The following is a 22,732-nucleotide window of genomic DNA, read 5'->3' as shown; positions in this document are numbered from 1 at the left end:
TAAAAATATATATCAATTTAACTTAATGTTATATGTATATATCGGCAGTGCAGAGGGCCAACCTTTTACCCCCTACACTGACTTTCCAACAGCCTTTTCATGGCGAGGTTTCCCGCCGTGGAAAGGCTGGAGGATAGTGGGGAAGTAATCAGCCAGGTGGTGCTGAGTTCAGCGCTGCTACACCTCCGGCCACTGTCGACCCATCGGGAACCATGTTCCTGGCAGGGTCTGAAGCCCCTGGTGGGTCAGCCCACCAGGGTTGTAATGTAGCAGTTGGACTGATACAGTTGCAGAGGTCCGACCGTCACCGTGAGGCTGGCGGTCCTGGGACCGCCAGCCTCATTATAAGGCCCTTAGATTTCTCTCCATGAAATGTAAACACTACTCCTACAGGGATGCTTTACTTACATCAGTGAGATGCATACGCTCTACTCAGGGACGATCACTGGATTCTCTCACTGAGAGGCTCCTGCTATCTTTCAGGGAGATGCACAGCTTCCACCAGTGAGATTCAAGATTATCTAGTGAGATACTCAAGCTCCATTCAGGGAAAGGCAAAAGCTTTTCTGTGTGAGATACTTTAGTTTTCTTCAGTAAGATGCACTGTTTATTATAAGTGTGCTGCCCAGGTTTCCTCGGTGAGATGCACAAGCTTGCCATTGAAATGCACAATCAACTTTCAGCTGCTACCAGTGAAATCTGTGTGATGTGTAAGCATACTTTCGCAGTAAAATGCACGAGCTCCTGTTAGGGATGTCCTTGCCCCTACAGTGCAATGCGTCTTAGTCCGTGTATGCTTCGCAGGAGCGGGGGCAGCGGGCACGTGCACGCCTCAGAGAAAGCTGTCGTTTGATAAGACTGCAAAACATAGATTTTTTTTTTATCAGTGGCTATTTGAATCTGACAATATTTTAATGTTTGCTTGTGAAAAACACTCATTGAAAGTAACGTTTCTATGACGAGAAACACATGGTTAAGGTAATAATTGTTTCTTTATTATTTCTACTCGTGATTTTGTTTCACAAAAGTGTTCTACAAATGGCTCTTAAAATGAATTTAGTGGAAATGTTACTTGCCTGGCTCTGCCAATGAACTTCCTTTAATACCACCTAGGAATGCATTCAGTGTTATTGCTGCTTAATGTAGATTTTATTACATGTCGTGAAGGAAGTCTGGATTCTGTGAAGGCAATGAAAGTGAGAGCTTTTTCGGAGCCTATGGCTTTTTAGCAAATTTATACGAAACGTGTCTTAAAATGTATTATTTTTTTTATAAAATGTTCTCGATGAGGAGAACTACATCTGTGAAACTCTTTAAAGGGCCAGGCTTGCTCGCTTGCTCCCTGCTGTTTACTGCAAGTTTTGATACTCACCACTTTGAAGCTCACCAGTCTTCACTGGAAGTTGCAAAGAAGTTATGTCACTGAGCACCTAAAAGGGCAGTTTCTACATTGAACGAATGCACACACCCAGCTCACCCCCACCCCTTGGGAGCAAGAGTCCGTTTGATTGAAACGTAACTGTTTTGTTTAAAAATAAAATTACAATTTTAACGGAAAAGCATGTGACACTGCAGTAAATTCATTAGGGCCATTAGGATACAACAACAGCGTGACTTTGAGATGCACACCCTGAAAACGAGACTAGAGGATTTATATAATCATAGATACTTGTCATAAAGTTGTCACTTCCAGCATCGGCAGGTCGCTTTTCCAGGACTCTTCTGGTAGGCTGAAGGCTCTGTTGACCCCCTGTAGTAACACCCAGTACCACTTTGCCACCTCTTTTTTTGTGGGGGAGTTGTCTTGTATTTTTTCCTCCCATTCTGGGTTTCCGTCTCCATCTTTACTTAGCTTGCAGGACCAAATGGTCATCGGGTACTGTTTAAATCTAGACAGCCTATCTGTCATTTGTATCATCTCTTCCCAAGATATCAAACTGCCATCTTTGATGATCTGGACCCATTTGACAATGCCCGCTTCTACTAAAGGTCTTGCCAGGCTATCTAATAAACATTATGAAGTCCCTGGTGAATTCCAGATTGGTGGAAAGTCACTGTAATATGGTATCCCTAATAGTCGCCTGATCTAGACCTATAGTTGGCAGGCTTCATTGAGAGTCTTCAGCCTTACCCTTTTAAAGAACTCAGGGTGACTTAATTTATATAGAAATTGGGGGCCCTCATAAGGCACGCTAAGCAACATAGCTTGCAACATATTAGTACTTTGCTGGTATTCTCCCGTATATTTTTCAGTTTAAAAGTCCAGCATAATATTGGAGGTCACCTTCTGACCTGTTCCTACGAAGTTTTTTCCAGGCGATTCTTACACTTCTTGAAGCCCAAATGAAGCTGCTGACTTCTTCCTGTAGTTTTTTGAGCCATTCTGCGTTAAATGTCAGTGGAATTGTGTTGAAAATAAATGTACATTTTGGGAGTACTACCATCTTTATAATGTTGGCACTACCTAGAATTGTTAATGCGAGACTGCTCAATGATCCCAACTGCTTTTTGACTTCTACCATTATTTTGTCAATATTAACTTTCCATTTTGTCTCAATCTTGCACCACTTGAATTCCCAAAAACCTAATTTCTTTCTTTGCTAAGGGACTGCTAGTTTGTGTGTTCCATTTCATGATCTCTGTCTTTTGCTGATTTATCAGATAGTCAGAGACCTCCCCAATTTCTCCAATGCCTGCAATAATAATAATAATAATGAGAAGAAGAAGAACATTTCTACAGCGCACAGCTATCTCATGAGATGTGTCCCAGCATTAGGTACTGCAACCGATCTACATTCTGGTCTAAAAAGCCATGTTTTCGTTTTTTTCCTGAACATTTCCTTGGACTGGGCCTGCCAAGTTACTAAGGGCACAGAGTTCCACAGATTGGGTGCTAGATAGCCGAACAACTCTCTGCCCACCCCTGCTTTCCTCACTCTGGACACTATAGTCAACGGTGCTCTAGCAGATCTAAGATTCCTCTAGGGTACTGTAAGATGATAGGATATAAGTTTACCAAAGCTCTTGTAAGTATCAATAAGTCATCTACATACAAAGCCACTTTCTTTATTCAACCGTTCATTTTAAAGGGAGGTATGTTAGTATCTGCTCTTCCATCATTCACAACATCTCCTGTGGCATAATTGATATCATCACTGCAACATTTGCCATAAAACTATATATATATATACACAAACATTTTCTATAATATATATGTCAACAATTTCCATAAAATGCAAAAAGTAGGTGCTCCAAATAGACAGCACAGTGATCGTGGTTACTGAAGAATAGTGAACAATAATGTGTGGGAATATATAAAACCAAAAATGTTGACTTAAAAACTTAAGTCTCTCTCTGAACCTAGACTCCAAATAGCCATACAGGTTCCAATATTAGCAGTAAATATCCATTTAAAGTCAACATTTGTATGTGGACATGTTAACCTCTATGAAAACACTTGCTGAGGAGTCTTCAACAGGACCCTACTGGTAGTCACCTCTCACCATGGTTTAAGTGCACAAGGATTAATCTCTTGGCACATACAGTTCACAAACCTACGGATCTGCTTTCGATGATAAACAAATGATTACAAACACTAAGTTATACATGTGCTGCAGCCATCAGACGCTGAGTCCTTGCAGCATGAGAACGCACCCATGTTGCCCCTGGTCTAATAACAAGCAGCATTTCCACTGAGCCCAGAATCTGCAGCACTACCATAGAATCCACGTATCCTCCACCCACAGAACCGGCAATAAATGTGGTTGGTTTTTCTCTGCAGTCACACATATACATGGCTGTCAAGCAGCCCAATGTCTGGAAGGCAACTTCGAGTCAGGTTGTTTTTAAATACTTATCTTTTCTTTTAGTGTTACATGAAAGGTTGAAGTTAGTTGGAGTTTCAGCATGCTCAGCCACTACTGTTCCACTAGCTTCTTTGGAGTAACTTCTGTTATGAAAAGCAGATCATTTTACTTATAGAAGAAAAAGTTCAAGTCATCCTCCTCATTATACAGAGGGACAGCATGTGGGGATGAATATTCAAAATGAAGGTGTTTTCCGAGCACAAAGGTTTCTTTTTTTTTTTTACTGCGTCCTAGGTGAGACGCAGCTCCTGCTCCGGCTGCACCTCCCCATTTTTCCCCAACACCTCTTGATGGCATGGACTTGAACTGCAGGTGGGCCTGGACTTGGGGTGTGGCCCACAGGAACACAAGCACACAGAAGGGAGAGGCAGCCGGCAGCCACTAAAGGTTCCCAAGACAGGCCTTTAACTGTAGCTACAGCCCATAAGGGAGCATTCTGATTAGCTGTCCATCTCCATGTTGTAGAGAGGGTGACAGAACGGGCTGGTGAATAGTTGAAGAGTTCTTTAACAAGTAGTTCACCTGAAATTAATTAAACAAAGGAGTCACGCGGTAAAAGTTGCTTGGAATTACATACATGGTAATATTGTTGAAATAACAATGGACCAGGCACTTGCCTAATGAATGAATTAGTGTGTAAAGACCTTATTTGGGTGTGGTTACATTGTGTATTTGCCCCTAGCATAATTAAATGTAATTACCACAAGACAACTTGTAATTTGTTGTAATTATGTGAGAAGCGTAACCCAGCATTTAGTGCTATTTTCTTAGCACAAAATGCAACCTTGTGTCCAAAACGGGCCAGAGGATACATTTTACGCTAAGAAATAACACTAAGGGCCCGATGACGAGTCTGGTGGTCCTAGGACCACCAGACTTGCGGTGGCAGTCGAACCACTGTGGCTGTCCGACCACCACATTACAAGGTTGGTGGGCAGACCCGTCAACCTGCTGCTGGTCCCCACAAGGATCCTCGATCCCAACCGACTGACAGCAGTGCTGGTAGTAATTAGCCAGGGTGGCGCTGAACTCGGCTCCGCCCTGCTGATTACAACCTTGTTCTCCACCGGCCCTTTCATAGTAGTTCTACTGCCATGAAAAGGATGGTGGAAAAGAAGTGCAGGGGTCCCTCTGCCCACCACCCTTGAAATGCGCACTGTCTGCTATGCAGACAGTGCACATTTCAAGGGTGCTGGTGTCCGTTGTGTGCAGCAGCATTGCTGACGGCTCTATTATAAGCTTGCGGGAATGCTGCTGAACTTTTCCAACCTGGTTGGCCAGTGGAAACCTTTGTTTATGCCGGTCAGCCCAGTCGGAAAGTTGTAATGGGGCCGGCGGGGAGGTCGCCAGCAATTCGGCGACCTCCTCGTAGGGAGTTTGGCAGACAGATGTTTCCATCTGCCAAGCTCATAAATCAGCCCCTAAATGCAACAGAACATGAACAGTAGCAGCCACTCGTTCTCTCAAAATTTGTTGCTCCTGAGGTAGAAATTTTGGCCCAAATTACTCTTATTTACTCCAGCTGGCATAATTGCATAATTTCAGTAATTTGGCATTACTAGAGTAGTGTTATTACAATTACTCCCAGACCTACTTATTCTTCAAGAGTATGTAGCGCCTGAAATAGGAAAAGGGTTTTTAACATTGTAGGAGTTAGGACTGAAGCTTACATACCAACTCAACTATAACTTATCAACTATTACTTCAATCCATGACAATACCTTCCAACATGAGAACATTAAAGAGTAGTAATTTGTTTTCAGATTCAAAGAAGATGGAGAGGTTTTTATGTCCGAAAGCACATCCATAATTTCTACGCATTGAAGAAGTATCTGGAAGGTGTCGATATGAAGAATCAAATTGTCAGGTAATGCTATTTGTATTCTTTTAATATTGTTTATAAATAAAACCGTGTGATTTTAATTGTTTGCTCATCCAGCTCCAGGGTCTGCCACGGACATTTAATTATTTAATTACTTGAGAGAAAATGTGTCAACATGTTTTTCTATCGTTTAGAGATTTAATGCCACCAATGTAAACCGAATATACATATTTCTGTGCTTCACTCGTGGCTGGCAATGATTAGCATCACTTGACCTGTTTTGGAAAACTTTTATCATTTTTTTTCTATGAAAATGTACGTCCCCCTTAAAACAGCCAAGATATGCATGCAAATTAAGAGCATGATTTTTTCTTCTCTGTGCCTTATGCCCTCTTCTAAAGGAAGCAAAAAGACTTTGTCATGACTTCTGTTTGGGCTGTTTTACTAACTTCAATTAGAACATTCACATTATTTTCTAAGCCGTTTGAACCAATAATTTTAACATAAGATTCAGATTTTCACGAACATAACTCACTGGAATTTGCTTAGATGTCTGTATACCTGCAGAAATGCGACACACTCCCTGGCCACAACAGTATCCAATCACTAAACAGATGTGACATAATATTGCCCTCACTTTTCTCCAGGTCCTGTGGAAGTTAGTGATTACTGATTTATTTTCGTGAATTATCCCTGTTTACTACAAGTGTTCATTGTCCATTTTTCTGTTGTAAATAAAGCATACGTCGTTATCTACAGAAACAAAATAGCGGACGGGAAAAAGTATGTTGTTCTCTGGGCCTGAGACCACAGGCCCAGAGAAATTCTCGAGTAGCAATTGTTAAACTCTAGACTTTGTTTCTCAAGGGACCTAGGTGCCATGCAAAATGCTGCAAGATATACAGTGTGCTATGATTTTTCTATCCTAGTTTTTCAGAAATCTTTGCTACATGAGGAGTTAAGCTCAAGTAGCTGGAATTGTGTGTGACCCTAAAACTATCAATCAGAAGTGAACGGGGCTTTCCGACCCACAAGAGGGAATATTTCCAGTGGCGGCTCCTCCGCGATGGCGAAGGAACATCACCCCCGCCAGAAGCAGCAGCTGCAAACATTTAAAAATAAAACTATAATACAGAACGTTTATTATTGTTTTATTTTTAAAGGGGTGGGGCCATGTGGGGGATGAGAGCCATGGAGGGAGCTGCACTCCCCTCAGTGCGCATGTGTGTTTGACCGCCGTCTCGGGCAGCCAAACCCACATGCGCACAGGGCTCTCTCCAAACTGGCACTGTGTTGCCTGGTTGGAGAGAGCAGGCCCAGGCTCCCACTCTGCTGCACTGAGCAGCGTCATGATTGGCTCAGGGCAGGCTGGAAGCCTGTGCCTGGAGTGCAGCGGAGAGCGGTGTTGCAGCAGTGAGCTTAACGTAAGTTTTCGTTTTTTTTTTTTTTTTTTTTTTTTGTTCCCCCGCCCCACAACATTGCCCAGTCATCAGCCGCGACTTGACTATTTCTATTGGGCAAGAAGAAATTATTCCAAAGTCAGTGATCCAAGTGACCATGAAGATAGCCACTAGGGATCTGGTGGTCAGTGAATGTACCAGATTAATTTCAGGTAAGATGAGATATGGGTTCATCAGCTCTCACAGTCGGTTCTCCAAAGAGAGTTACTAGCTGTAGGAGAGTAGCTTGAACCTAAAGTGAGCTCCCCAGAGGAAAAAGAGCTTTAAGGCACAGATCTCATTAGTGTCTGAACACAGCTGGAATTCTTCAGAAGTATGGCACTGAAAGCACGCAATCATTCCCAGTGACTGATTGAGGAAGCACACCTTTTACCTTTGGGTCATAGCGTACTTTAAATGTCAGTGTCTTCATAAATGGAGGCTGTTATGAGATGGTTCAAACTGTTATGGAATAAGGTCAGAACCCAAGAGTTTGCAGCAGAGTGGAAAATTCCTTGTGTACCGCCTGGATTATGGGAAGGGTGATATGTGCTCCCAGAAAGCCAGGCAGTTCAAGTGATAGACTCATGAATGGTTTGAGTCCAGCTGGAGTTCATCCATAGTACGCTTGACCCTGATCTCCATGTGATGTGGCTGGGTAAAGGTGCATCTTGGTTTTAGATAAGACCAGCCTAGCTTTGCTGCAGACCCTAGTTGCTTTGAGGTGGGCTGTTACACAGAAGTCATTCTCCGTGCATGCTTCAGTTCAGCTGAACATTGCTCTTGCTCATAGTTTCATGGAAATTCCTCTTCAGGGTAGTTCAACTCCAAGGGGGTCATTCTGACCTCGGCGGTAAAAGCCGCTTACCGCCGGTCAGAAGGCCGCCACTATACCGCCGCGGCCGCGGTCAGCCGCCACGGACATTCTGACCCACAACTGCAAAACCTCCAAAAATCCGCCCACCACTGCAGTCCGCCACATCAGCGGCCAGCGGTAAACTGGAGAAGACCAAACCTCCACCGCCACGCCAACAGAAATATGCCCATCCCATTATGACCCGCAAATCCACGCGGCGGTCATTCAACCGCGGTATTCCATTGGCGGTACACACCGCCGCGGTCAAAATACACACACCTTTACAAACCCCTACCACATTGGACAATTTGAAAGGCACACACCTGAAACACATACATACACCACTCCCACACATCCAATACCATATAAAACACACACCCACATCACCCACAAACCCCTACCAACAAAAACCAGAGACGAAGGAGAGAGAGACACATCAGAGAATAGAGAGCCAGACACACAGAGGCACACCACAACATCACACACACCACATAGAAGCACAAAGCACCACACACCAACACACACATCATCACATACACCACCCCACACCTCATACACACCACCCCATGGCACCACAAAGGCACCCACGCTTTTCGGACCAAGAACTCCGGGTCATGGTGGAGGAGATCATAAGAGTGGAACCCCAGCTCTTCGGCTCACAGGTCCAGCACACCACCATAGCAAGGAAGGCGGAGCTCTGGCAGCGGATCGTGGACAGGGTCAACGCGGTGGGACAGCATCCCAGAAATCAAGAGGACATCCGCAAACGATGGAACGACCTACGGGGGAAGGTGCGCTCGATGGTCTCGCGACACAACATCGCAGTGCAGAAGACTGGCGGGGGACCCCCACCCACTCCACCCGAATTCACAACATGGGAGCAAGAGGTACTAAACATCCTGCATCCTGATGGCCTCGCTGGAGTACACGGAGGAATGGACTCTGGTGAGTACAAGGCCAACCACTTCACCCCCCCCCCCAGCATGCTAACCCCCACCCTCACCCCCAACCCCCCAGCACACATCCTCCCTGAGAATGTCTCCCCAGCACAAACCACCCAACACCAACCCCTGCATGCCATCCCCAAACTATGGACACCCATCACCTAAGCATGACCACTGCATATACCCATCCCCCCCCCCCACAAAACACCCTCACAACACCTCCCCCAAGGGAATGCCAGCACTGGGGGACAAGGGCACCCATAAAACGCAAGCTAATGCACACACAGAAACAATAACCATACCCTCTTACCCCATGCAGGACCCGAACGACAACACACCGGTCAGGAGGGACCAGAAATGTCCATCCCACCCCCGGAACAGGCCCCTAGTGATGACAGCAGCTCTGTCGACCTGGAACCTGACGACCAGCCCGGACCATCGGGGACCTCTGGGCAGTCGGTTCCCCTCACCCAGACACAGGCCACTGCAGACCCAACCCCCTCTGGGAACAACAGCACAGCTCCCACCCAGCGGGCCCATACCTCTGTCTCTAGGACAGGTCAAGCAGCGGTGTGTCTACCACTACAGGGCCCCCAGGGTAACCCACCAACCCAACAACAACAGGGACCTGGGGGCAGTGGGAGTGGGCACACCGTCCAGGGGACAGAGGCCCAGGGAAACAGGGAAACTCGGAGGGCTGCTGTGCGACAGGGGGGGAGGAGAGGCCCAGGGAACCCACTCTCCAAGAGGCCCTCACCACCATCATGGCAGCCTACCACCACTCACAAGAGACGATGGCGACGGTACTGGCCAGGTTCCAGGAGATCCAGGCACAGCAGGAGCAACGCTACATGGGGTTCAGCGACCAACTCAGCAACATCTCAACCGCTATGGGGAGCATAGTCCAGGCCCTGAACCGTATAGAGGACACGTTTCGGGACCATGTGGCATCACACAGGGCCCCTGTCACTAGCCAGGAACAGGAACAGCCTACCACCTCCGCCGGCGCTAGTGGACAGGAGGCCCCACCACAACGACAGCCCACCAGAACCCCACCTCCTGCTGAACAACAACCGCCCCGCAAAAGGAGCCTGAGATCAAAAAAACCGACAGAGTAGGATGTCAAGTCCCCCGCCAGCATCACATACCCCCTGAAGTCCTCCCACTGTTCCACATTGCCACCCTGTCAAACCTTGAACTGCCCCTGCTCCATCCTGCCACAGGCATATGGACAATGCACCTGTGAGACTGAGAACTGGACTCCGCCATGGACATTACTCCACCCCCACCCATCACTGTTTCACTATCATGTACCAATATCTATGCACTAATAATAAATCACACATTGCACTGAAATCAATCAGGACTGAGCCTGTCTTATTTACAAATGTATGACACATTACATATCAATTACGTATTATTAACATTGTGAATTACACATACCGAGGTAACTTAGCATTAGTCCATGGGCCAACCAAGCCGAGGTCACGCAGTGGCTCATACAGCACAGAAAAGGGAAGGGAAAATCAAACATCATGTTTATAGTTCTGGGGGGAAATCGACAAAGTTGAGATGCAGGAGGCTTTCAGGAAATGTAAAATGGCATGGGTGATTATTACCTGTGTGCTACTGGAAATACTGTTCTATTACTCTGTCCCTGTTGTCTGTGTCGTCCTCTGAGTCTTCCTCCTCTTCACTCTCCGCAGGCTCCACAGCTGCTTCAACACCACCATCTGCACCATCCTCCTGCAGGAAAGGAACCTGAAGTCGCAATGCCAGATTGTGAAGCATACAGCAGGCCACGATGATGTGGCACACCTTCTTTGGTGAGTACATCAGGGATCCCCCTGTCATATGCAGGCACCTAAACCTGGCCTTCAGGAGGCCAAAGGTTCTTTCTATGATCCTCCTAGTTCGCCCATGGGCCTCATTGTACCGTTCCTCTGCCCTGGTCCGGGGATTCCTCACTGGGGTCAGTAGCCAAGGCAGGTTGGGGTAACCAGAGTCACCTATTAGCCACACACGTTGTCTCTGTAGCTGCTCCATCACATAGGGGATGCTGCTATTTCGCATCACATACGCGTCATGCACTGACCCTGGGAACTTGGAATTTACATGGGAGATGTACTGGTCAGCCAAACAGACCACCTGGACATTCATCGAATGATAACTTTTTCTGTTTCTGTACACCTGCTCATCGTCTTTTGGGGGTACCAAAGCCACATGGGTCCCATCAATGGCACCAATGATGTTGGGGATATGTCCAAGGGCATAGAAATCACCCTTCACTGTAGGCAAGTCACCCTCCTCTGGGAAAATGATGTAGCTCCGCATGAGTTTCATCAGGGCAGACAACACTCTGCTCAAAATCTTTGAAAACATAGGCTGAGACATTCCAGATGACATGGCCACTGTTGTCTGGAATGACCCACTTGCCAAAAAATGGAGGACTGACAAAACCTGCACCAGAGGGGGAATCCCTGTGGGTTGGCGGATGGGGGACATCAGGGCTGGCTCCAGCTGGGCACACAGTTCATGGATAGTGGCACGGTCAAGTCTGTATCGAAGTATTATATGGCGTTCTTCCATTGTCAACAGGTCCACCAGCGGTCGGTACACACGAGGATTCGTCCTTCTCCTCGCAAGTCCCAGCGGACGGTGCCTAGGAAGGACAACATGGAGCACAGAGTCAGGCAAACCACAGGTACGTACAGACAGCTTGCACAGTTAAAGAATGGCAATGGCTTGAAAGGCGTGTATGTGTGGCAATGCAAGGCCTAGGCCTGTGTGTCGCAGTCAAAATTAAGCCATCTAGGCCCTTGAAATGGCGGCTGCCTGACCTGTGAAGTGGGACAATGGGATGTGAGGTCAATGCACTGGCGGGGCACACCATGGCGGTAGGCGGTCGAAGACCGCGGCGCAAAGCCGCATTGGTTAACATTGAACCCTATGGGTTTCAGGAGCCAATGACGATGTGCGCCGGCGGTCGCGGTACGCACCGCCGCGGTACGCACCGCCGCGGGCGTGACCGCCATTTCCTAGCTGATTGATCACTCGAGACCTGATCATCCACAGGAGAGGACCTATACTGCAAGTGCTGCTGTGACCTCGGTCTGGAAGTGACAATGGCTGCTGCGACTGGGGAAAGGGCCCCTGCCTTCACGTCTGAAGAGTTGGAGAAGCTCGTGGATGGGGTCATCCCCCAGTATGCGCTACTCTACGGTCCTCCAGACCAACAAGTGAGTACACCGGGTGCACATGGAATGGGCTATGCCTGTGTGGATTGGGGTGGATGTAAATTGGTGGGGTGGGGGGCGAATGAGGAGTGCAACGCCCGACAGATGAGAGCATGTGCCATATGGCAAAGTTGGTGGGGGGGGCCAATCACATCTAACATGCAGGTCATTGATGATTTCCTCCTTTCCACCCTGTACATGTCAAATAGGTCAGTGCCCATCAGAAGATCGAGATTTGGCGTGCCATCGCCAAGGAAGTCCGGAACTTGGGGGTCCACAACAGACGGGGCACCCACTGCCGCAAGAGGTGGGAGAACATCCGCCGCGAAACAAGGAAGACCGCAGAAACACTGCTGGGGATGGCCTCCCAACCTAGGAGGGGTGCCAGTCGCACCATGACCCCCCTGATGTCCCGGATCCTGGCGGTGGCCTACCCTGAATTGGATGGGCGCTTTAAGACATCACAGCAGACACAAGGGGGTGAGTATCAGCACATTCTCCTATCTTTCTGCGCAGTGGAGGCGTCTGGGTGGGGGAGGAGGGCTGTGGGTGACATTAGGCCAGGGCGCTTTCTGTAGTGTAGTCCTCTCCCTTAGGCATGGCCCTGTGCCCCCGGCCCCCACCTCTGTAGGGTGACAAGTACAGCCATTGAAGGTCCAGCATCACCCATGTGCGCGTTTGACGTCTCTTGGCCTGTTGTCCTAGTCAGTAGTACTGAGTAGTGTACCCCGAATGGGCGGCTTAGTGCATGAGGCTCCTGTGTCTGTCCTCTCCGCCAACGGTGTTGACATTGCATGCACTCAACCTGGTCTTCTTTTTTCTCCCCCCACCCTTTCTCTTCATCTTCTTGTGCATGTGTGCATTAGCATCATCAGGGGGAGGAGATTTGGCATCGGAGCACGAGGGAGCTGCAGGACACAAGACCCCGGTGGGCCCAGGAACAGACACCGAGGGCACCAGTGATCCGGAGGGCGAGGGGAGCACCACGACGGGGACCGCTGGTGAGAGCAGCGACAGCGACACGTCCTCGGATGTGAGCTCCCTAGCGGTGGCGGCAACATCCGGGCCCCCCGCCTCTACAGGTACAGCCGCCACCCAGCGCACCAGCCCCGCCCTCCCAGCAGCCCCTCAGCCTACGCTCCGTGCCCGCTCGCCCAGGAAGGCGCGCGTCTCCTTCACCCCAGGCACCTCAGCCCCTGCCCCTGTTGCCCTCAGTGCGGAGCTCATTGACCTGGTGAGGACGCTCATTGTTGGGCAGACGACCCTTTTGAATGCCATCCAGGGTGTGCAAAGGGAGGTGCAACAGAGCAATGCGTACCTGGAGGGCATTCATTCGGGTCAGGCTGCCCATCAACGAGCGTTCACTGCTCTGGCCTCAGCACTGACGGCAGCCATTGTCCCTGTTTCCAGCCTCCCTCTTCTTACTGCCTCCAGCCTTTCTCTGTCTCCTGTTCCTCAGCCTATCCCATCCACACCATCAGACCAGCCTGCACACACCTCAACACCCAAGAGCAGCTCATCCAGACACAAGCACCACAGATCCCACAAACACTCACCCAAGCAACACCCAGATGCAGACATTCCAATAGTCACAACCACCTCTGTGTCCCCCTCCTCCTCGTCTCCCTCCTCCCTCCCTGTGACGTCTACACTCACACCTGCATGCACCCCAACATCAGCCAGTGCTTCCATCACCACCACACCCTCCAGTACAGTCCACACTCGTGCAGTCACCACCCCCACTGCCATGTACACGTCCCCTGTGTCCTCTCCCACTGTGTCTGTCACCCCCTCTTCCAAGACACACAAACGCAGGCAGCCACCCACCCAACAGACATCCACCTCACGACAGCCTACAGCACCAGCACGTTCACCCAATGACAGCACACCTGACTCTCCTACAACCACATCCTCTTCCTCCACTCCCATCACCACTTCTCCTACCCTTTACCTTGGACCTAAAAAGCTTTTCCTGGCTAATCTTGACCTCTTTCCCTCCGATGAGCTCCCCCCTCCATCTGCAAAGAGTCCCAAGAGCACCGCAGCCACCACCAGCCCAGCTTCGCGTGTCACTGTTGTGCATGGGATCTGGAGTCCACCCTTTGCCAGCAGTGACACATCGATCAGCAGCAAGGACACGTCCAGCCCCCCCCCCCGGCAAGAGGACCCACAAAAACAAGGGCCGCCGTGCGAGGACTGACAGGGCTGCCCCCAAGGAGCAATGTGCGGCCACTTCACCAGCCACACCATCTAGGGGAGGCAAGGGCCCGAGAGCCCCATCAAAGGAGCGGAAGGGCAGCAGGAGCGCGGAGAAGGTGGACCCCACATGTCACATCCCAGCTGGGAAGGAGGACACTAAGGAGGCCAGGAGTCCGTCCCCGAAGGGTCCAGAAACGTCACGGTCCGAGGGCGACTGAGCAGGGAGTCCAGGCCAGGTCTGGCTCCCTTGACCTGCTGGATGAGCACTGCTGAACAGGGCCCGCCGTGGAGAGGAGCACCGCTGAACAGGGCCCGCCGTGCAGAAGAGCACCGCTGAACAGGGCCCGCGGGGGAAGAAGAGCACCGCTGAACAGGGCCTGCGGTGCAGAAGAGCACCGCTGAACAGGGCCCGCGGTGCAGAAGAGCACCGCTGAACAGGGCCCGCCGTGGAGAGGAGCACCGCTGAACAGGGCCCGCCGTGGAGAGGAGCACCGCTGAACAGGGCCCGCCGTGCAGAAGAGCACCGCTGAACAGGGCCTGCGGTGCAGAAGAGCACCGCTGAACAGGGCCGCCGTGGAGAGGAGCACCGCTGAACAGGGCCCGCCGTGCAGAAGAGCACCGCTGAACAGGGCCCGCGGTGCAGAAGAGCACCGCTGAACAGGGCCCGCTGTGGAGAGGAGCACCGCTGAACAGGGCCCGCCGTGGAGAAGAGCACCTCTGAACAGGGCCCGCGGTGCAGAAGAACACCGCTGAACAGGGCCCGCGGTGCAGAAGAGCACCGCTGAACAGGGCCCGCCGTGGAGAGGAGCACCGCTGAACAGGGCCCGCGGTGCAGAAGAGCACCGCTGAACAGGGCCCCGCCGTGGAGAGGAGCACCGCCGAACAGGGCCCCGCCGTGGAGAAGAGCACTGCCGAACAGGGCCCCGCCGTGGAGAAGAGCACCGCTGAACAGGGCCCGCCGTGGAGAGGAGCACCGCTGAACAGGGCCCGCGGTGCAGAAGAGCACCGCTGAAGAGGGCCCCGCTGTGAGGATAGGCACCGCTGAAGAGGGCCCCGCCGTGAAGATAGGCACCGCTGAAGAGGGCCCCGCCATCTCAAGCACCGCTCCGCTGGGCCCTTCTTCTCAAGCACCGCTCCGCTGGGCCCTTCATCTCAAGCACCGCTCCGCTGGGCCCTTCATCTCAAGCACCGCTCCGCTGGGCCCCGCCGTCTCAAGCACCGCTCCGCTGGGCCCTTCATCTCAAGCACCGCTCCGCTGGGCCCTTCATCTCAAGCACCGCTCCGCTGGGCCCCGCCGTCTCAAGCACCGCTCCGCTGGGCCCTTCATCTCAAGCACCGCTCCGCTGGGCCCTTCATCTCAAGCACCGCTCCGCTGGGCCCTTCATCTCAAGCACCGCTCCGCTGGGCCCCGCCGTCTCAAGCACCGCTCCGCTGGGCCCTTCATCTCAAGCACCGCTCCGCTGGGCCCTTCATCTCAAGCACCGCTCCGCTGGGCCCTTCATCTCAAGGACCGCTCCGCTGGGCCCTTCATCTCAAGCACCGCTCCGCTGGGCCCCGCCGTCTCAAGCACCGCTCCGCTGGGCCCTTCATCTCAAGCACCGCTCCGCTGGGCCCTACATCTCAAGCACCGCTCCGCTGGGCCCCGCCGTCTCAAGCACCGCTCCGCTGGGCCCTTCATCTCAAGCACCGCTCCGCTGGGCCCTTCATCTCAAGCACCGCTCCGCTGGGCCCCGCCGTCTCAAGCACCGCTCCGCTGGGCCCTTCATCTCAAGCACCGCTCCGCTGGGCCCTTCATCTCAAGCACCGCTCCGCTGGGCCCTTCATCTCAAGCACCGCTCCGCTGGGCCCCGCTGTCTCAAGCACCGCTCCGCAGGGCCCTTCTTCTCAAGCACCGCTCCGCTGGGCCCCGCCGTCTCAAGCACCGCTCCGCTGGGCCCTTCATCTCAAGCACCGCTCCGCTGGGCCCTTCATCTCAAGCACCGCTCCGCTGGGCCCCGCCGTCTCAAGCACCGCTCCACTGGGCCCTTCATCTCAAGCACCGCTCCGCTGGGCCCCGCCGTCTCCGCTGGGCCCTTCATCTCAAGCACCGCTCCGCTGGGCCCTTCATCTCAAGCACCGCTCCGCTGGGCCCCGCCGTCTCAAGCACCGCTCCGCTGGGCCCTTCATCTCAAGCACTGCTCCGCTGGGCCCCGCCGTCTCAAGCACTGCTCCGCTGGGCCCTTCTTCTCAAGCACCGCTCTGCTGGGCCCTGCCGTCTCAAGCACCGCTCCGCTGGGCCCTTCATCTCAAGCACCGCTCCGCTGGGCCCCGCCGTCTCAAGCACCGCTCCGCTGGGCCCTTCATCTCAAGCACCGCTCCGCTGGGCCCTTCATCTCAAGCACCGCTCCGCTGGGCCCTTCATCTCAAGCACCGCTCCGCTGGGCCCTTCTTCGCAAGCACCGCTCCGCTGGGCACCGCCGTCTCAATCACTGTTTATGGTTCACTGTGCCCACCATGCCTCCTCCTTGACCAGTGGAGACTGTCATCCACCTGATGGACTGTGGCTTTGCACTCCCCAGGATGGTACAGTGGGCAGCCCACCCACTGTAGAGACATTGAGAGACTGTGGCTTTGCACTCCCCAGGATGGTACAGTGGGCAGCCCACCCACTGTAGAGACATTGAGAGACTGTGGCTTTGCACTCCCCAGGATGGTACAGTGGGCATGGTGGCTCCTCGTGGATCTGGCGTCGTGGACTCATGTGGCTGTGGTGCCCCCCCTTCCCTTCCCCCTGAGGTGCCTGTAGTTTTTACCGCTGATGCCCCTGCAGTGTTCTCTCCAAAGGACTCAGGTCTCCTGTGTGGGCTTTGCCCTTGTTTCTCAAAACTTTGCCCCACGGACATGATGAATTTGTAGGATGTGCAGGACTTGTTACTTCAGTTATACACTGATGTGTATATCATTTGTTTTCTTGTAAATATCTTTCATGGTTGTACGATAATTTTCAGGAGCTTTTTGGTACATAAATATTTATTACAATTTTGATTATGTCCTAGCATTTTTCAGGGGTGTTTGGGTGGTGTCACTGTGACTTGTTGCTCTGCATTGGTGTGTACATAGTTGGGGGGGGTCGCATATGTGTGTGCCCGTAACCTTTCGTCCTCCCCCCTCCCGTGTGTCGTAGGTGCAGTACTCACCGTTGTCGTCTGCGCCGGACTTCGTACTCGTGGTAGATGAGAAGGTAGACGAGAGCAGGTAGGATGTTTAATTCGGGTTCCATGCTGTCCTCCTTCCTCCTGGAGTGCGTAGTGGTGTGCGTTTTCCCGTTCGTAGTCTGTTTCTGCCGTATTTTTATCGGCGGTGCTCCCGCCCCGGAAAAGGTGGCGGATTGGTGAGTTGTGATAGTGTGGGCGGTACATTGTCTGCCACCTGGCTGTTGGCGGTGACCGCCGCGCTGTTTGTTTGTACCGCCGTGGCGGGCGGAGTGTTAAAGTGGCTGTCTGTGTTGGCGGTTCCCGCCAGGGTCAGAATTCCATATTTTTTACCGCCAGCCTGTTGGCGGGTTGGCCGCCGCTTTAACACCGACCGCCAGGGTTAGAATCACCCCCCAAGTCTTTTAAGCAGCGCACAGCAACAAGGAACATTAACATTTTAGGCTTCTTCCAAGCTTCTGATGGAACAGCAACACCGAGACCTACGTTTAGTAAAAGACTATAAGAAATTGGATTATTAATTGAGGTGGGTGACTGCCCACCTCACGGAATAATCACAACTCTTGTCAGGGTGAGCCCATAAAGTCACTGAATTAGTGTGCACTCAAACCATTGGTAGGAATGACACAGAGCAGAGAGGCTTAACTTAGGGCAGTGCATAAAGTATGCAGTACAAAACAATAGTAAAGTTAAAACATCAAGCAACAAACATTCCAAACTAAATTAGAAAAATAGGAAAAAGTATTAAACAAAACGACACCTATATGACAAAAATCCAATAAGACAAACTGAAGATATGAAATTTTAAATACTGTGTACAGATAGCACCTAAAAGCACAACACACCAATAGTAGTCAATGATTGCGATTTGAGCTCGACTGCAATGGATCTCTGGTCAGATACACCAAGTTGAATAGTCCTGGCAAACGTCTAGAGAACTCGAAAGCATTTCAAAGTCCTAAACCAAGAAGGGACTTTGTCATTTTTGTTAAGAAAAAGCCACCTCTCCACAGGACAAATCTGAAATTGTACATGTTGCATTGGAACTGCCAGTCCGCTACCTTCTGCAGGTTTGTCTATCTAAGGCTCTGGAGCTTTTGAAGTTTTTGCTTAAACTTCATAATTGCCAATACAGAAAGGGACTTTGTATTTTTTTCAGAGATAGTGAAGCCTTTCATGAGGACACATCTGAAATCCAAAACAACGCACTGGAATTTCCAGTCGGGCACTTTTTACAGTAGGTCCCTTTGGCTCTAGGTCTCTGGAGAAAAGGTTTTCAAAAGTTTCCAGACCTTTTGCTGGTGCCCAAGGAAGCATAGGAGTGCAGTTCTAAGCTCCCCAGGACCTCAGCAAAGGGGGCACCTAGAGACTCTCATGGCGCCAGGCAGAGGTGACCAGCATAGTCCAGTCCAAGTTCCAGTTGCCATGATCAGATGGAAAATACCTCTTGTGACTTTTTGCGTCCCTGTAGTCACACAGGAGGTCAGCCAACGGACCCTTGGGGTCCACTTCTTTGTCCTGAGTAGAAAGAAGAGCATGCCCAGTCCTTTGGTGCTCCTCAGAGGTCACAGATGGTAGATACATTTGTCTTATGTTCTTCTGCAGGTCCAGAAAGTATAACTAGGGGTGCCTTCTGGTGCCACATTTATGCCTGGCACCTGTTACTGGTTGGAGGTGACTCCTGGGCACTCCCTAACCAAGGGAGTAAAGCTTCCAGGGGGAAGCCCTATCCACTTTTGCAGCAATTAGTGTTTGCCATACTACATGCAATCCCACAGTCCCCCGCACACTCAAAATCCAAGAAGGGGAAACCCTTCTCCACTTGTGCAGAGCTTATGTGGCCACCCAGAGGTGTGGCCAAAGTAATCTGTAGTCCCATCCTCTGTGATCACTCAGAATTGGTACTGGAGGTAGTGTCTCCCCTTTGGGTTTGGTGCCAGCTAAGAGAATCTTCTCTCAACTCCTTGTAGCTGTGGTCACGCAGCGAGCAGTTCCACGGATAAATGTGTGTTAAGTTTAAGCAGCACTTTATTAATGTTTTTGTGCTGCATGAAAACTTTACACATTGGCTCTAAGTTAAGCTTAATTGCTTTTGTGTCAAGCTACCAAAGGGTTAAGCACAGGTTCATTTGGAGTCACTCCAACAGGAATTGTGGTTGCTGCTTGAGAAGGGTTTCACCCCCCCCCCCACCCAACCAGTACCCCCATTTCCTAGAAAGTGCCTTAGAGAAATCCATGTGCGCTAAACAAGAATAAGCGTTCATGCTGTGAGGGTGGGTAAAGGATTCTCAGACAGCATGAATGTTCTCACCCAGTCTGTAATTCATCAGGTCCTATGTTCATACCAGAATGCAAAGAAAAATGCAAGACTGGACCAGACAAGGTGAGAGCTCGAAGCTTCCACCTACCTATGGTTGAGAGGATGTAGCTACACCTGCATCTCACAGTCTTTGGCCCCGTATTGTGAAATTAGTGAACAAGGTCTTACAATATAAAGTTTGCTGCAGTGAGATACTTTCTTTGAAATGCACGGGGCTGGGGTGTATAGAAGGTGCATTCATAGCTGTACACAGATTCAATTCGCATCAGGACTCTTACTCTAGAACAAAACAAATAAATAATCTTACTAAATATATGGAAGTTTTGCGCTTGGATTCAGCCCAGCTTGTGGCATCGACACTAATTATAAGCACTCGCATCCTTCCCTCTGTCCCCTCGGACATACTGTAGTTCTAATGGTCCTGAAACATCCTTGATTACTGATATTTTCATGGCCTGCAGGTCACAAGTCGAAATCCCAGCAGGTGATTGAGCCTGTCGACCTGCCAAGATCAATAAATTGTGTATAAGTAAACCAGGTAACAGAAACAATTGTTCTGTACATTGCCTTTATATGTTTAAATCTGTGACAGGCTCACTATAGCAAACAAGCTATTAGTAATTACACAGGAATGTTGGCCTGCGTACTTTAGGTTTACTAACCGTAGGTTGCTTTACTGGTGCAGATGCCCTGATCCTGAGTTTTAATGACAACTTGGTTTAGCCTATGGTGTCTCTGTAGTTATTAGGATTTTTGACTACTGACATGCTGGATCTGTAATTGTAATGCTTCTTTCCTAGTGTATTGATATTTCGTGCCTGTGATTGTACTCACCACGTAGAATCAAGTGCCCTAATCCTTTTTTTAATGTATTTATTGGGTTTTTATAGTAATGTGTACATAGCATAACAAACAAAGCAAACAGGACCTAATAAAGGAAAAAACAGAGAGGAGGACAAACAGAGTCGTGGAATGAGGTCTAGTCCAATACAAGAAGCAGGAGAGAGCAGCATCGCAGAAAACCCAACCGCAGGTGGAAGTCGTACAACATAATTTCCGCAACACATGAAATGCACCTCTACGTCAAGCCTCTGAAGCTAGATAGTCCTGTGACCCTGCGATACACAGGGCGCACAATGCCCCATGAAGCACTAAGCGGACAAGGGCCCTAAATTTTCATGGCATTTGGGTTCTGGCCTGCTAATGCTGACTGTATACTTCTAAGCAAGGGCTGGACCCACCATATTTTGTTTTGACCCAAGTACAAACAAAAACGTATGACCATCTGTTAATGGCTAGCAGTGTCCTTGGTAAGTTTGGAGGTGCAGCCACTGCTCAGTATGCCTTGGCACAGGTGGTGTCACACTTCCCGGACCATCCCAATAATGATCATTCACTATGGGTAGCAGAATTAGGCAGCTTGTCACAAGTGCCCCTCGCAAGAGCAGTAGCAAGCCACCGGTCATGATAGTCTGCACTATACTGCTGTTGGCAGACAGGTTCAGCCAGCCAACCTGAGAGCCAGACCTGCTCCTTGGTGCTGTGGTGTACCAGAAACCAAGAGGAGTGGGAGCAGTATCCATGCATGCCACGGTGAAGGAAATATTCAGCTTCACAGATCCTAGTTGCCACAGTCGCAAAGGCGTGTCCTACCACCTTCTACATCATTCAGGTTGAGGAATAAGCCGCAGCTGTGGTCCATTGAAAATGCTCTGCAAGAGGTCATCATGCTAATTGCCATTTCAAAATTTTGAATATCCTGCCTCTCTTTTTATGGTCACATCATGTTGGCGACTAAGGCAGACAGGTTTAAGTTAGCAGTGCCATTTTAGTGCAAGAAGACATACTTTCAAATTAGTGCTAGGTATCTGTTTTTTCATTCTCACTACTTAACTGGAAACAGTATAAATGTTGGTGTTTCTACAGATTTATAATGGTTTGAGGCATTTTGAGTCCGGTCTATACTGCTAAATGTTCGCGGCTATCTCTCCTCCTAGCCCGCATTCCCCAGAATTTGTTTTTTCTGCATCCATAACAGAGAGCACGCTATGCCAGGCCATGCCACATCACCTATGTCACGTAACTTCAGCATCCATTATCAATCCCACAAGACCAGCCTGTTGACCCTCTTGCATTTTGTGGCCCATCTCAACTTGCTGAGAACTCTCTCAGCAGCTCAGAAGTCAGAAATGTGCCCACGTAGCGTTTCAGGAGACTCATGGATAACCAAGCAGGTTAAGCCTTTCCTTTTATGTTTGCCAACTTGTTCATTAAGCCAGCAACCTGGAAATCCACCTGTGATCTACTACCACTTTGGACAATGAATGGGCTCTGTCAGTACTCGGGGCTTGCTAAAAAAACAGAGAATGGTGGCTTTTTAGGGCGCAAGACGTGTACAATTATTCTTAAAATGAAAAGCGGTACCTAACTCAAAGGTCTAAAGAAAAGCCGAAAATAACTGATAATCACAATTTAGATTAGCAAATTAATGTGCCGGTACTTTAGCATGAACACATTATTATAAAGATACTTCACTGTAGTAAACTATAAGATATTAAAACGCATTGCCATGTTTATTAGACTACTAAAAAGTCCTTGTGAAAAGTAGCAGTCAAAAGTTGGGCAAGTGGCATTCCAGTTGACTGGTCTTGTTTCAATAGCATTCAGACTGCCTGGCAAGGTGACATATAACAGAGGCTCAGAACTATAGTCCTGCCCTGTGTGCAGCTCGGTGCATAGATCCACGAATAATGAACAAAGAAGCCAGCTCCTTTCCATTTGTGTGCACGAATCCATCAATTTATTTGTACAGCGCATGCCATAAACAAAAAAATCTACATACATCTCAGACATATAGCA

General features: G+C 50.0%; 1 protein-coding gene across 1 annotated transcript in view; it reads left to right on the top strand.

Moving 5' to 3' along the window:
* Positions 1 to 22,732, top strand: part of SPATA17 (spermatogenesis associated 17) — a 629,329-nt gene that overhangs the window by 180,640 nt on the left and 425,957 nt on the right. Inside the window, exon 5 of the mRNA XM_069233882.1 lies at positions 5,630 to 5,733. Within this exon, the coding sequence (XP_069089983.1) occupies positions 5,630 to 5,733 (104 nt within the window). The remainder of the gene's footprint in view (positions 1 to 5,629; positions 5,734 to 22,732) is intronic.

This window comes from Pleurodeles waltl, chromosome 5, assembly GCF_031143425.1.
Source record: "Pleurodeles waltl isolate 20211129_DDA chromosome 5, aPleWal1.hap1.20221129, whole genome shotgun sequence".
Classification (NCBI taxonomy): Eukaryota; Metazoa; Chordata; class Amphibia; order Caudata; family Salamandridae; genus Pleurodeles; species Pleurodeles waltl.
This window is presented reverse-complemented; position numbering and strand designations above follow the sequence as displayed.